This window comes from Myxine glutinosa, unplaced genomic scaffold (assembly GCF_964187855.1).
Source record: "Myxine glutinosa unplaced genomic scaffold, kmMyxGlut1.1 SCAFFOLD_2088, whole genome shotgun sequence".
Lineage (NCBI taxonomy): Eukaryota > Metazoa > Chordata > Myxini > Myxiniformes > Myxinidae > Myxine > Myxine glutinosa.
In genome coordinates this window covers 4,541-21,480 of record NW_027618183.1, presented here as the reverse complement: position 1 = coordinate 21,480, position 16,940 = coordinate 4,541, and the positions used below count along the sequence as shown (strand labels likewise).

The 16,940-nt window shown below is 45.8% G+C and overlaps 1 protein-coding gene across 2 annotated transcripts in view; it reads right to left on the bottom strand.

The window, feature by feature from the left end:
* Window positions 1–16,589, bottom strand: part of LOC137430693 (coxsackievirus and adenovirus receptor) — a 62,422-nt gene extending 45,833 nt beyond the window's left edge. The window contains exon 1 of one of the 2 annotated variants that reach the window (XM_068121469.2): window positions 16,382–16,589. In XM_068121469.2, coding sequence (XP_067977570.1) covers window positions 16,382–16,574 — 193 coding nt within the window. In that variant the 5' untranslated portion in view covers window positions 16,575–16,589. Of the gene's footprint in view, window positions 1–12,828; window positions 12,912–16,381 lie in introns of those variants that run through there. The other variant, XM_078769324.1, reaches the window with a different exon arrangement.
* Window positions 16,590–16,940: the final 351 nt, after the last annotated feature.

Below are 16,940 nucleotides of genomic sequence, written 5' to 3'. Positions count from 1 at the left end.
TGGCCCAATTACATCTCTCACCTGCACGACTGACATTCCACATTTGTTGGATTATTAAGGATAGTCCGGATGAGGCCTTAGGGGAACTGTGAAAACGGTGAGAATAAATGGATGGTAAATTCAAGAGCTCACCATGATATTACCCGAGTTATCTGTTACACGCCATAGTACACAATGAAAATCATAACAAGGCAGCAATAAGAAGAAGAAAAAAATACTGTGCTGTTACACCACACAGGTAAAGGTAGCACTCCGCTCCATTAAAACATCCCATTTGATCCTCAAAATAATTATAATCAACATTACCATGTGACCTTGTGTTTGCACATTGCTACAACCCCAGATGATGTTCCGCTGCCATTTAATCATCACATAAATCCTCAAACAGCTGTGCAGAGAGAGAGGGGGGGAGACAGAGGCGGTGAGAGAGAGGGGGGATAAAGAGAGGGGGGAGAGAGAGGGGGGGGAGACAGAGGCGGGGAGAGAGAGGGGGGGGAGAGAGAGGGGGGATAAAGAGAGGGGGGAGAGAGAGGTGGGGAAAGAGAGGTGGGGAAAGAGAGGTGGGGAAAGAGAGGTGGGGAAAGAGAGAGAGGGGGAGATAAAGAGAGGGGGGAGAAAGAGGGGGGGATAAAGAGGCGGGGAGAGAGAGGGGGGGAGAGAGAGGAGGGATAAAGAGAGGGGGGGGAGAGAGAGGGGGGATAAAGAGAGGGGGGAGAGAGAGGTGGGGAAAGAGAGGTGGGGAAAGAGAGGTGGGGAAAGAGAGCTGGGGAAAGAGAGAGAGGGGGGGATAAAGAGAGGGGGGGAGAGAGAGGGGGGAGAGAGAGGGGGGAGAAAGAGGGGGGGAGAAAGAGGGGGGGATAAAGAGAGGGGGGAGAGAGAGAGGGGGGGAGAGGGGGAGGGAGAGAGAGGGGGGATAAAGAGAGGCGGGGAGAGAGAGGGGGGATAAAGAGAGGGGGGGGAGAGAGAGGGGGGATAAAGAGAGGGGGGAGAGAGAGGGGGGGAGACAGAGGGGGGGAGACAGAGGCGGGGAGAGAGAGGGGGATAAAGAGAGGGGGGATAAAGAGAGGGGGGAGAGAGAGGGGGAGAGTGAGGGGGGATAAAGAGAGGGGGGAGAGAGAGGAGAGGAGAGGGAGAGCTTCATTGTTTTGGCCTCCACACTCGGAGCGATCGGTGATTGCTGAGCACGGGATGGTGTGCCAGGATTCTCTCTGACAAGCAGAAACTAGGTTTTCTTTTTGGTAGAGACTAGATAGTAGCAGGAGAAGGGTAAGACCCTAAGGTACGGGGAGCATGTTAATCTGAGCCTTGACCTGCTGGAGGTTGTAGGTAACAGAAAAAGCAGAAAGAGTAAGTCAATTCCAGGGGCAAGGAAAGGAAAAGATGTGCGTTTCTTTTACCTACATGTCTAAGAGACAAACAGTATGGGGTAGCCTAGATGAAGTGAAGCGAGTGGGGTGAGGACACATCATGGGTGAGGTAACTGTGGCTGACAGCCAGGCAGAGACATGACCGTGGCAATGACTAGAGGTGAGGGATAAATAGGAAAGCGTGCTGTGCTCGGTGGAACGTACGAGGGTTCTAATAAGCGAGTCGTTGCTCACAAGCCGAACGAGGCCGAGACTGTTCGTGTGTTGAATTTTGCACACAGCGCGAGCCTTGTTTGTTCGGTGTGAAACAAAACGGTTGTTTCGATGCCATCTCAGCACGATGCCCAGGGTTGCCATGTTGTTGTGCGTTCCCCGTACTTGTTCAACAAGGCATAATGACTTATACCAACATGTTAATACCAGCTTTCAATCGCACCAACTTCAACATGATTAAAACCTTCCGAAACTCTGCTTTTCATTAAACACTCGTGCGGCTCGATGAACCCGATGATTCTTTCAAATAAACAAGCTGACAAGTACACCGGGTGTGATTTTTGCATGGACCCATGACACCCAGCTAACTTACGAGGTTCCACTGCGCAGATGGTTACTCACAAAATTACCTGCCTACTTTCTCTTTTCAAGAATCGATGTCGCCATATAAGCACGTGGTCCATGCTGCCGGAATCGCAGGTTCAAATCCCAGATTTAATCGGACGAGGTGGTGTAATGGTTGGAGCTTCCGCTCTGAGTCGAAGAGGTCAGTGGTTTGAACCCAACCCCAGCAGAGTTATACCAAAAACCTTTAAAGTGGTATGTTATGTGCTGCTTCCATGCTTGATGCCCAGCATTTAAAAGGGTAAAGCACAGACAAAACCAACGGTTGACAACACTATTTCAGGCTTGGTGGGCCTATAATGGCCTTATCCTGCGCAGAAATTCCTTGGAAGGGAAATCTTCGAGCCCCTTTGATTAGTCCATTGATTAATCCATTGCCTAATGATCGATTAGTCGATTGTCTAATGATTGATTAGTCGATTGTCTAATGTCTAATGATTGATTAGTCGATTAGTCCATTGTCTAATGTCTAATGATCGATTAGTCCATTGTCTAATGTCTCATGATGATCGATTAGTCGATTGTCTCATGTCTAATGATTGATTAGTCCATTAGTCCATTGTCTCATGTCTAATGTTCAATTAGTCGATTAGTCCATTGATTAATCCATTGTCTAATGATCGATTAGTCGATTGTATAATGATTGATTAGTCGATTAATCGATTGTCTAATGATCGATTAGTCGATTGTCTAATGTCTAATGATCGATTAGTCCATTGTCTCATGTCTAATGTTCAATTAGTCGATTAGTCGATTGTCTAATGTCTAATGATTGACTAGTCGATTAGTCCATTGTCTCATGTCTAATGTTCAATTAGTCGATTAGTCCATTGATTAATCCATTGTCTAATAATCGATTAGTCGATTAGTTGATTGTCTAATGTGTAATGATTGATTAGTCGATTAGTCCATTGTCTCATGTCTAATGATCGATTAGTCGATTGTCTAATGTCTAATGATTGATTAGTCGATTAGTCCATTGTCTCATGTCTAATGTTCAATTAGTCGATTACTCGATCGTCTCATGTCTAATGATTGATTCGTCGATTAGTCCATTGTCTCATGTCTAATGATTGATTAGTCGATTAGTCGATTGTCTCATGTCTAATGATTGATTAGTCGATTAGTCCATTGTCTCATGTCTAATGTTCAATTAGTCGATTGGTCCATTGTCTCATGTCTAATGTTCAATTAGTCGATTAGTCCATTGTCTAATGATCGATTAGTCAATTAGTCCATTGTTTAATGTCTAATGATCGATTAGTCCATTGTCTAATGTCTCATGATGATCGATTAGTCGATTGTCTCATGTCTAATGATTGATTAGTCCATTAGTCCATTGTCTCATGTCTAATGTTCAATTAGTGGATTAGTCCATTGTCTCATGTCTAATGTTCAATTAGTCGATTAGTCCATTGATTAATCCATTGTCTAATGATCGATTAGTCGATTGTCTAATGATTGATTAGTCGATTAATCGATTGTCTAATGATCGATTAGTCGATTGTCTAATGTCTAATGATCGATTAGTCGATTAGTCCATTGTCTCATGTCTAATGTTCAATTAGTCGATTAGTCGATTGTCTAATGTCTAATGATTGACTAGTCGATTAGTCCATTGTCTCATGTCTAATGTTCAATTAGTCGATTAGTCCATTGATTAATCCATTGTCTAATAATCGATTAGTCGATTAGTTGATTGTCTAATGTGTAATGATTGATTAGTCGATTAGTCCATTATCTCATGTCTAATGATCGATTAGTCGATTGTCTAATGTCTAATGATTGATTAGTCGATTAGTCCATTGTCTCATGTCTAATGTTCAATTAGTCAATTACTCGATTGTCTCATGTCTAATGATTGATTCGTCGATTAGTCCATTGTCTCATGTCTAATGATTGATTAGTCGATTAGTCGATTGTCTCATGTCTAATGATTGATTAGTCGATTAGTCCATTGTCTCATGTCTAATGTTCAATTAGTCGATTGGTCCATTGTCTCATGTCTAATGTTCAATTAGTCGATTAGTCCATTGTCTAATGATCGATTAGTCAATTAGTCCATTGTCTAATGTCTCATTATGATTGATTAGTCGATTGTCTCATGTCTAATGATCGATTAGTCGATTAATCCATTGTCTCATGTCTAATGTTCAATTAGTCGATTAGTCCATTGTCTAATGTCTAATAGCCAATTAGTCCATTGTCTAATGTTTCATGATGATCAATTAGTCGATTGTCTCATGTCTAATGATCGATTAGTCGATTAGTCCATTGTCTCATGTCTAATGTTCAATTCGTTGATTAGTCCATTGTCTAATGATCGATTAGTCGATAAGTCCATTGTCTAATGTCATATAGTCGATTGTCTAATGTCTAATGATCGATTAGTCAATTAGTCCATTGTCTAATGATCGATTAGTCGATTAGTCCATTGTCTAATGATCGATTAGTCGATTAGTCAATTAGTCCATTGTCTAATGATCTATTTAAAAGTACACAGATGTCGCCTAAAGTCCATATTATGTGTGGACTAAAGTCTAAATGTACGGTCAAGCTTGGTCTGCACAAGCCTTAGATCCTGCAGAAAGAAAGCATTTAAATATATAAACTTTATCGTTAATTTATCAGGCGATTTGGCTTTATGGAGGAAATGTTACACAAACTCCGATGTCTTGGGGGAAGAGCCAAAATAACTCGGTTTTTATTATTTCCTAGCGAGTGATAGTCAAAAAATGGTACACACAAACGTGGTGGTAAAAATGGTACACACAAACGTGGTGGTAAAAATGGTACACACAAACGTGGTGGTAAAAATGGTACACACAAACGTGGTGGTAAAAATGGTACACACAAACGTGGTGGTAAAAATGGTACACTCAAACATGGTGGTAAAAATGGTACACTCAAACATGGTGGTAAAAATGGTACACACAAACGTGGTGGTAAAAATGGTACACACAAACGTGGTGGTAAAAATGGTACACTCAAACATGGTGGTAAAAATGGTACACTCAAACGTGGTGGTAAAAATGGTACACACAAACGTGGTGGTAAAAATGGTACACTCAAACGTGGTGGTTAAAAATGGTACACACAAACGTGGTGGTAAAAATGGTACACTCAAACGTGGTGGTAAAAATGGTACACTCAAACGTGGTGGTAAAAATGGTACACACAAACGTGGTGGTAAAAATGGTACACACAAACGTGGTGGTAAAAATGGTACACTCAAACATGGTGGTAAAAATGGTACACTCAAACATGGTGGTAAAAATGGTACACACAAGCGTGGTGGTAAAAATGGTACACACAAACATGGTGGTAGAAATGGTACACACAAACATGGTGGTAGAAATGGTACACTCAAACGTGGTGGTAAAAATGGTACACACAAACGTGGTGGTAAAAATGGTACACTCAAACGTGGTGGTAAAAATGGTACACACAAACGTGGTGGTAAAAATGGTACACACAAACGTGGTGGTAAAAATGGTACACACAAACGTGGTGGTAAAAATGGTACACACAAACGTGGTGGTAAAAATGGTACACACAAACGTGGTGGTATGATTTCCCTTATTTGTTCAAAACGTGCCTCTTATCTTCGTGTCTCGTGCGTGGCGTTGCCAAACATGGGGCCATTATTCATCCACAGAACTTCCTCCAGATTGGCTCAGCAGTTTGCGAGACAATATCTGGACCGACAGTGGTCGTACAAGAGAAGATGCGTCTTAGTTACCAGGAACAAAAATCAACCACAAGGCTCCATCAACCCTGAAACCTTCAGTAGGGACGAATAAACTACATGTGTTGTGACGTGGTGAAGGTGTAAGAGAAGGAGTTATAATTACAAGGGAGAAAGTTTAAAAGGGGACCGATAGAGGATTGAAGAACATCGGGGATCCATTTAACGAAGTCCTTGCCATGCAGATCTTGGATTCCACAAAATAGCGATAACATCACAAGAACTATGGTAAAGTCAGCTTTTTTGTGAGTTGGAATCTTGCATCATATACTGCCTGTTTTCTTTTTGAAGATTTGGGCAGAGGGTATTACAATTTCCTTTTTTACCTGGGCAACACTGAGGTTAAAGCACTCTTTGCACGGGTACATTTTTCCTCCTTCCCTTCCCTCATCCCCCAAAACGGAGGGTCCTCTCACAGCCACTCCCCTCCACCCCCACCCCCTCCATCACCAAAAGATATATATGTAGTATATCTTTCCCCTCCCCCTCCCCTACCCCCACTCCCTTCTTCACCCCTCCCATCTCAGAGAGAGAGAGAGGGAGAGGGTGGGGGAGAGAGAGAGGGGGGGAAGAGAGAGAGACAGGAGGAGAGAGAAGGAGGGGGGGAGACAGAGGGGAGAGAGACAGTTGGAGAGAGAATGAGGTGGGAGACAGAGGGGGTGGGGGAGACAGAGGGGGGGGGGGGGAGAGAGAGACAGGAGGAGAGAGAAGGAGGGGGGAGACAAAGGAGGAGGGGAGAGAGAGGGGAGAGAGAGACAGGAGGAGAGAGAAGGAGGGGGGAGACAGAGGGGGGGGGGGAGAGAGAGGGAGAGAGAGGGGAGAGAGAGAGAGGGGCAAGAGAGAGAGAGGGGCAAGAGAGAGAGGGGCAAGAGAGAGAGAGGGGCAAGAGAGAGAGAGGGGCTGAGAGAGAGAGGGAGAGAGGGAGAGATTGCGAGAGAGAGAGAGAGAGAGAGAGAGAGAGAGGGGTGGGAGGGAGAGAGGAGGGGGGGGGGAGAGGGGAAGAGAGAGCCTTAAATCGCTGAACTTGCACAAGACCAATATAGTACATGATATGGCACCTCAACCTCCTCTATATTTCACCTCAACCCCCTGTCATCAAAAGCTCTCTTGCCTGAAGTTATTGTAAAACAATGCCCATATTTCTAATACCTTACCCTCCACCCACACACCTCTTTATCTCCCATAATGAGGTGAGATGTCCTGTGACACACAGACAGAAACATGAGATATATCCTGTGACATGCTATAAAATGGCAGAACGTACAAAGTGCATGGCTCAAAAAGAAGAGTTCGAGTCTGTAGAAGCTCTTAGCCTCAAAAAATTAACCAGAGATTGAAGTTGGTGTGAAGGCCCTGTACTGCAGGTAGTTAAAACTATCAAAACTATTTGAACGGCACTCGGTAGAGCACATACCTCCTCCAGGCTGAACAGTTTACCTTTTGTATCCCACTGATCGGCCGGATCTGGATCCGACCCCGAGTCAAAATCGAATCGGCTTGTTCTCATCACTTAACCCACTTATCCACAACGTTTTGAAATGTAATCTTATACGTTGTTTTTGCCCCCATCTCTCATTGATGAAGAATCACTTAAGAAATTAATAAATTGTCAAATACAGACACAGATCCAGATCGGGATCTTCACCAACATCAAATCAATTCTTCCTCGTCACACTCAACATGTTCACCAAATTTCGGCCGAATCCGTCCACAACTATTTGAGATATCCTGTTCACAGAAAACAAACAGACAGACAGACAGAAACATACAAACAGACAGAAACAGACAGACAATACAAACAGACAGACAGAAACATACAAACAGACAGAAACATACAGACAGACAATACAAACAGACAGAAACAGACAGACAATACAAACAGACATAAACATACAGACAGACAATACAAACAGACAGAAACATACAGACAGACAATACAAACAGACAGAAACAGACAGACAATACAAACAGACAGAAACAGACAGACAATACAAACAGACATAAACATACAGACAGACAATACAAACAGACAATAAATACAAACAGACATAAACATACAGACAGACAATACAAACAGACCTAAACATACAGACAGACAATGCAAACAGACCTAAACATACAGACCTAAACATACAGACAGACAATGCAAACAGACCTAAACATACAGACAGACAATGCAAACAGACAATAAAAACAGATAGAAACATACAGACAGACAATGCAAACAGACGGACGTGAAAACAAGCCCTCCATCCACCGTAACCACAGGGCTCCGATCTGAGATTGCTGACGATTCCTGGTAAAATCAACTCGTAATATTCGCCAATTGGTAGCACTTGAAATTCTGCCTCATAACGAAAACAAACGTTTTGTTTTTTCTAAAAAGTGGGACAACACGACTAAAAACACTAATTCCCCCATGAACCAGAATTATACATAAAAAATTAAGTAAATGAAAAATGAGGATTTTTTTTTTTGAAAATCGGAAACAATAATAATTGAAAATTGAAAAATGAGACAATGTATGAACTAAAAAAGCGAGACACCACATACACCAAGACTAATCACTTGATGACTTCCTCAGGGAACCATTACAATCATTCCCAGAAGGTGACTGGCATGGCTTCACTTCAGTCCACTTATGAGTTTGTTGTGATGTATTCTTAATGGAATTTAAAACGCTGAGCTAACGTAGTAGTGGCAGTGAGAGATTGGCATCCTACAATCCTTACCACAAGGGGCCTTCAAGGTTCCACATCTGGGACGTAGTAGTGGCAGTGAGAGATTGGCATCCTACAATCCTTACCACAAGGGGCCTTCAAGGTTCCACATCTGGGACGTAGTAGTGGCAGTGAGAGATTGGCATCCTACAATCCTTACCACAAGGGGCCTTCAAGGTTCCACATCTGGGACGTAGTAGTGGCAGTGAGAGATTGGCATCCTACAATCCTTACCACAAGGGGCCTTCAAGGTTCCACATCTGGGACGTAGTAGTGGCAGTGAGAGATTGGCATCCTACAATCCTTACCACAAGGGGCCTTCAAGGTGCCACATCTGGGACGTAGTAGTGGCAGTGAGAGATTGGCATCCTACAATCCTTACCACAAGGGGCCTTCAAGGTGCCACATCTGGGACGTAGTAATGGCAGTGAGAGATTGGCATCCTACAATCCTTACCACAAGGGGCCTTCAAGGTTCCACATCTGGGACGTAGTAGTGGCAGTGAGAGATTGGCATCCTACAATCCTTACCACAAGGGGCCTTCAAGGTGCCACATCTGGGACGTAGTAGTGGCAGTGAGAGATTGGCATCCTACAATCCTTACCACAAGGGGCCTTCAAGGTGCCACATCTGGGACGTAGTAGTGGCAGTGAGAGATTGGCATCCTACAATCCTTACCACAAGGGGCCTTCAAGGTTCCACATCTGGGACGTAGTAGTGGCAGTGAGAGATTGGCATCCTACAATCCTTACCACAAGGGGCCTTCAAGGTGCCACATCTGGGACGTAGTAGTGGCAGTGAGAGATTGGCATCCTACAATCCTTACCACAAGGGGCCTTCAAGGTGCCACATCTGGGACGTAGTAGTGGCAGTGAGAGATTGGCATCCTACAATCCTTACCACAAGGGGCCTTCAAGGTTCCACATCTGGGACGTAGTAGTGGCAGTGAGAGATTGGCATCCTACAATCCTTACCACAAGGGGCCTTCAAGGTGCCACATCTGGGACGTAGTAGTGGCAGTGAGAGATTGGCATCCTACAATCCTTACCACAAGGGGCCTTCAAGGTGCCACATCTGGGACGTAGTAGTGGCAGTGAGAGATTGGCATCCTACAATCCTTACCACAAGGGGCCTTCAAGGTTCCACATCTGGGACGTAGTAGTGGCAGTGAGAGATTGGCATCCTACAATCCTTACCACAAGGGGCCTTCAAGGTGCCACATCTGGGACGTAGTAGTGGCAGTGAGAGATTGGCATCCTACAATCCTTACCACAAGGGGCCTTCAAGGTTCCACATCTGGGACGTAGTAGTGGCAGTGAGAGATTGGCATCCTACAATCCTTACCACAAGGGGCCTTCAAGGTTCCACATCTGGGACGTAGTAGTGGCAGTGAGAGATTGGCATCCTACAATCCTTACCACAAGGGGCCTTCAAGGTGCCACATCTGGGACGTAGTAGTGGCAGTGAGAGATTGGCATCCTACAATCCTTACCACAAGGGGCCTTCAAGGTGCCACATCTGGGACGTAGTAGTGGCAGTGAGAGATTGGCATCCTACAATCCTTACCACAAGGGGCCTTCAAGGTTCCACATCTGGGACGTAGTAGTGGCAGTGAGAGATTGGCATCCTACAATCCTTACCACAAGGGGCCTTCAAGGTGCCACATCTGGGACGTAGTAGTGGCAGTGAGAGATTGGCATCCTACAATCCTTACCACAAGGGGCCTTCAAGGTGCCACATCTGGGACGTAGTAGTGGCAGTGAGAGATTGGCATCCTACAATCCTTACCACAAGGGGCCTTCAAGGTTCCACATCTGGGACGTAGTAGTGGCAGTGAGAGATTGGCATCCTACAATCCTTACCACAAGGGGCCTTCAAGGTGCCACATCTGGGACGTAGTAGTGGCAGTGAGAGATTGGCATCCTACAATCCTTACCACAAGGGGCCTTCAAGGTTCCACATCTGGGACGTAGTAGTGGCAGTGAGAGATTGGCATCCTACAATCCTTACCACAAGGGGCCTTCAAGGTGCCACATCTGGGACGTAGTAGTGGCAGTGAGAGATTGGCATCCTACAATCCTTACCACAAGGGGCCTTCAAGGTGCCACATCTGGGACGTAGTAGTGGCAGTGAGAGATTGGCATCCTACAATCCTTACCACAAGGGGCCTTCAAGGTGCCACACCTGGAACGTAGTAGTGGCAGTGAGAGATTGGCATCCTACAATCCTTACCACAAGGGGCCTTCAAGGTGCCACATCTGGGACGTAGTAGTGGCAGTGAGAGATTGGCATCCTACAATCCTTACCACAAGGGGCCTTCAAGGTGCCACACCTGGAACGTAGTAGTGGCAGTGAGAGATTGGCATCCTACAATCCTTACCACAAGGGGCCTTCAAGGTTCCACATCTGGGACGTAGTAGTGGCAGTGAGAGATTGGCATCCTACAATCCTTACCACAAGGGGCCTTCAAGGTGCCACATCTGGGACGTAGTAGTGGCAGTGAGAGATTGGCATCCTACAATCCTTACCACAAGGGGCCTTCAAGGTGCCACATCTGGGATGTAGTAGTGGCAGTGAGAGATTGGCATCCTACAATCCTTACCACAAGGGGCCTTCAAGGTGCCACATCTGGGACGTAGTAGTGGCAGTGAGAGATTGGCATTCTACAATCCTTACCACAAGGGGCCTTCAAGGTTCCACATCCGGAACGTAGTAGTGGCAGTGAGAGATTGGCATCCTACGTCAAGGGCATTTTGTGTGCTTGTTCTAGCATTGTTATTGGGGCCTATGCAGATTCCTTGAACAATCTGGTGGAACAATTGCTGAACCCAAACGTGTATGTGTGTACGTATATGTATATATATGTATGTATGTATATATATATATATATATGTATATATATATATATATATATATGTATATAATATATATATATATATATATATATATGTGTGTGTGTGTGTGTGTGTGTGTGTGTGTGTCGTTGGTTGTTATCTCCAAATTTGGGTTATCTCCAACCTTAGTGTGTGTGTGCGTGTGTGTGTGTGTGTGTGTGTGTGTGTGTGTGTGTGTGTGTGTGTGTGTGTGTGTGTGTGTGTGTGTGTGTGTGTGTGTTCCACCAGAAACGGCCGTGCTTCCTATGACCGACTCCATGATGTTTTCCATTCCACCGAGAGCCCTTTGGGAGGTCCATACCCAAGGCATCATTGGAAAAATGTTACCATTCTGGTTCAAAAATGAAATGAACGATTTGAATTTCCGGCTTTGCTTTGTGGTAAAAGGATCGCAGCAATGTGAGTGTGCCGTTAAAAATGCAAAAAGCAATCTCTTTTGGGTTACACTTCACTCATGGCTATCAAAATTAAATAATACCCCTTGTCTGTATCCCAAATATAATTGGGACTGCTAGGATAGATACCCTCGAGGTGTGCACATTCACCTCTTGAGCTGTGCAGCATGGGTTCGAATCCTGACCCAGGTATAAACTGCCACACTGGTGTTTCACATGAAGGGGCGAGTCATCCATCTGTCCATCGAATATACATGAGTATTGTACATAATCATAATCATAATAATAGTATAATTTGCATAAAGCCAGGCTTTTATCCTAACTATAAAAGGTGAAAAATTTGAAATCTTTTGATCATGCGTCATATCTGAAGGGGGTGGGGGGAGGGGGGGAGTGGGCTGAGGAGGGTGATTATTCCCTAAAAATAATCCACGAGAGCAGACCTTGAAGTGCTGCACAGTCTTGACACATTCACTGTCTTTTCGTGTCGACGTCGTTTTTAATAGCATTCTTAACACCCACATAGAGGCACTTGAATTGCACCACAGGTGTGCTGTATCATACCTATGATCGTCGTATGCATCGACACAGCCCTTGTTCATGACGATACAATGCGACGACCTTCAATGCACCTGAGTAACATGTCATTGGCAGCATCATATCGCATGAACCATGGGGCAGTGTCGATGCATACGACGATCATCGGCATGATACAGCACACCGATGGTGCAATTCATGGTATGGTGTAGTACAGCACACCTATGGTGCACTGGTGCAGTGCCTGGTACGGTGTGGTACAGCACTATGTGCAGTTGATCCCCGGCAAGTAGTGCACGTGACCACACCTTAGTGTTGCACAGAAATCCTTTTATCGATGCACGGACGATCAGATCCATTAAGTTGTTATTGCCACTTGAGTTGTTAACGAGAACTACCCCAGTCAACTCGGACGTTCACGTCAAAGTGTTCACTAATAATGTTGTGTTATTTTCAAATCCATCATCAACCTGTTCTCACAACTTCTCCACATTACCTGATGGTTTCTGTTTCTCGGCACGTCAATAGGCTACAGGTATGTAAACGTACCTTTTCATATTAACCATAATATTCTCATTGAAGAAGCGCACAAGGCTGTTTATCGAGGATACCTTTGTCGGTCGACCTCTTCGAACAAACCCTGAAATATTCATCCGTGACAGGTAGCGATTAAAGTCACCCACAGTTGAATAAACAGGTAAACATACCTGCGAAATAGGCCACGTCATCGAGAATGTCTCATGTTACTGGAATGTTTCATTCCTCTTATTTTGCCACTTCAGCCATAATACACCTTTAACTCCAAGACCCACAATATTGCATGTCTGAGCTAACGTGTTAACAACGAAAATAGCCCTGCCAGGTCGGTGAGCAAAACTCACAACCAACACGTGCAGGGCTAAACTGGGATCCTTTCCCAGAAAAGGTGTCGAGGCTGAGGATTTCATTTTATTTATGTTCCCAAAGTTTCCCACCTTCCACGATTCCGTTGCCTTTTGTGCTTCTTACACAATGACATCTCACTGGTAATCTTCATCCCGGACTTGGTCTCCTCTGGTAGTGATTGTTCACAAAAGAGGAGATCAAGATTCCTCGTACTGAGATGGTGAGATCAGGTAGGGTGGGGTAGGGTAGGGTGGGGTAGGGTAGGGTGGGGTAGGGTGGGGTGGGGTGGGGTGGGGTAGGGTGGGGTAGGGTGGGGTGGGGTAGGGTAGGGTGGGGTAGGGTGGGGTGGGGTGGGGTGGGGTAGGGTGGGGTAGGGTGGGGTGGGGTAGGGTAGGGTGGGGTAGGGTAGGGTGGGGTAGGGTGGGGTGGGGTGGGGTAGGGTGGGGTAGGGTAGGGTGGGGTAGGGTGGGGTGGGGTGGGGTGGGGTAGGGTAGGGTGGGGTGGGGTAGGGTGGGGTAGGGTGGGGTAGGGTAGGGTGGGGTAGGGTGGGTTCGATGGATTTTTTCGATGAATTACGTTAAGTTACCAACACATGACTATGTTCATAACCCTCAACGTCCCTCTCCACCCTCCTCCTGACACATCACCCATAGTAACCAAGTCTCCTTCCCTCTGTGCCATTTCTCTCCATAAACATGAAAATAACCTTGAACAGCGCGTCGTTTCAAACCGGAGTGGAGGAATAACATGTCGGGTAGGGGTCCAACAGCCCCACATCTACAGGAACTTGGCTTATATAGTTATCATGCACGTGGCTTATATCGTTATCATGCACATGGCTTATATCGTTATCATGCACGTGGCTTATATCGTTATCATGCACGTGGCTTATATCGTTATCATGCACGTGGCTTATATCGTTATCATGCACGTGGCGTATATCGTTATCATGCACGTGGCTTATATCGTTATCATGCACGTGGCTTATATCGTTATCATGCACGTGGCTTATATCGTTATCATGCACGTGGGCTTATATCGTTATCATGCACATGGCTTATATTGTTATCATGCACGTGGCTTATATCGTTATCATGCACGTGGGCTTATATCGTTATCATGCACATGGCTTATATCGTTATCATGCACGTGGCTTATATCGTTATCATGCACGTGGGCTTATATCGTTATCATGCACGTGGGCTTATATCGTTATCATGCACATGGCTTATATCGTTATCATGCACGTGGCTTATATCGTTATCATGCACGTGGCTTATATCGTTATCATGCACGTGGCTTATATCGTTATCATGCACGTGGCTTATATCGTTATCATGCACGTGGGCTTATATCGTTATCATGCACATGGCTTATATCGTTATCATGCACATGGCTTATATCGTTATCATGCACATGGCTTATATCGTTATCATGCACATGGCTTATATCGTTATCATGCACGTGGCTTATATCGTTATCATGCACGTGGCTTATATCGTTATCATGCACGTGGCTTATATCGTTATCATGCACATGGCTTATATCGTTATCATGCACGTGGCTTATATCGTTATCATGCACGTGGCTTATATCGTTATCATGCACATGGCTTATATCGTTATCATGCACGTGGCTTATATCGTTATCATGCACGTGGGCTTATATCGTTATCATGCACATGGCTTATATCGTTATCATGCACGTGGCTTATATCGTTATCATGCACATGGCTTATATCGTTATCATGCACATGGCTTATATCGTTATCATGCACATGGCTTATATCGTTATCATGCACGTGGCTTATATCGTTATCATGCACGTGGCTTATATCGTTATCATGCACGTGGCTTATATCGTTATCATGCACATGGCTTATATCGTTATCATGCACGTAGCTCGTTAGGTTAACCGTAGCATTAACTGTGTGCACCACAGGCTATACCATGATACATCAATGGACTGGTATCAGTCCCGTCTGCTGGTATCAGTTGGCGGACATTAAAGATCCCACGGTGTTTCACGAAGAGCAGGTGAGCGCTCGCCGGCACCCTGAAAAAATTCCAAATTCCCATCCTAACCAGCAGAGGGCGCTGCATCAGCCAATGATGCTACTCCGAAGAAGAAGAATATGGATATAACACTTGTATCGTTTGGCATTGCACCAATAAAATTTACAGAACGCAAGTATCATTTCACCAACAAAGGATCACAACGAGAAAACAGTCATCTATTTATTACGTAAGCAAATATATCTGGAATTCTTTTTTGGTCCCAACCCCTCTGCACTATCGTGAATCGCAACCGCTACAAACCCCGACGTCCGTAGGGGTAGACGTGGGGTCGTCACAGGTAGACAACGTCCGTAGGGGTAGACGTGGGGTCGTCACAGGTAGACAACATCCGTAGGGGGTAGACGTGGGGTCGTCACAGGTAGACAAGGTCCGTAGGGGTAGACGTGGGGTCGTCACAGGTAAACAACGTCCGTAGGGGTAGACGTGGGGTCGTCACAGGTAGACAACATCCGTAGGGGTAGACGTGGGGTCGTCACAGGTAGACAAGGTCCGTAGGGGTAGACGTGGGGTCGTCACAGGTAGACAAGGTCCGTAGGGGTAGACGTAGGGTCGTCACAGGTAGACAAGGTCCGTAGGGGTAGACGTGGGGTCGTCACAGGTAGACAAGGTCCGTAGGGGTAGACGTGGGGTCGTCACAGGTAGACAACATCCGTAGGGGGTAGCCGTGGGGTCGTCAGAGGTAGACAAGGTCCGTAGGGGTAGACGTGGGGTCGTCACAGGTAGACAACGTCCGTAGGGGTAGACACGGGGTCGTCACAGGTAGACAAGGTCCGTAGGGGTAGACGTGGGGTCGTCACAGGTAGACAAGGTCCGTAGGGGTAGACGTGGGGTCGTCACAGGTAGACAAGGTCCTTAGGGGTAGACGTGGGGTCGTCACAGGTAGACAACATCCGTAGGGGTAGACGTGGGGTCGTCACAGGTAGACAACCGGAGTGCCAGTGGGAATGCACAGCGCGCAATAGCAATGCTGAGGAGAGGAGCGAATTAGCGAATGTGCGGGGTCAATGACGTCCCAAGAGCTGGAATAAGGGAGACTGTGGAGGGTCACATGAGGCGAGCGCACACACGAGCATTTAGACAGGCAGACAGACACAGACACGCAGTTAGTTAGACGGTGTCTCAAACGACGATGTTCTCACCGGACAGAAAGCACAGGATTGCAACGAGTGACGTGAGAGGATTCATCTTTACTTCACCGAACAGTTTGTTTTCCTTGGCGTGATCCCAGAGAAAAGGAAAAACCCGGGAGGGTACGAGAGATGATGGAGCAACAAGGCGAGGAGAGCGAATGAAGAAGAAGACGAGCGATAACATGAACAGCCTTCGGCGCATCACGCCCTCCAGTCCCCGCCCTTTTCATATTGACCTCTTCTTCTTTCTCAATATTAATATGGAATTTGACACCTGAGAGTTCGACTCTTGGAGGTGGCGGCGCACTCCCCTTTGAGTCGTCCACCCTGGATTCGATTCCTGCCCTGCTCGACCCACCTATAAACTTCCATCCTGGTGCTTCGCATGCACAGCGACACATACCAATGTGTCCGCCATACCTCACCTGGGAACCCCATGTGACTTGTGACGACCCCTTGTGACGACCCCTGGGATTGTGTTACCTTCATGCTCGCATTCATTGGTGAATGTTGAAGACCCCAAGGCCTCAGGTGTATTCCCCAAGAGTCGGTTTGTTATCTTCCCCAA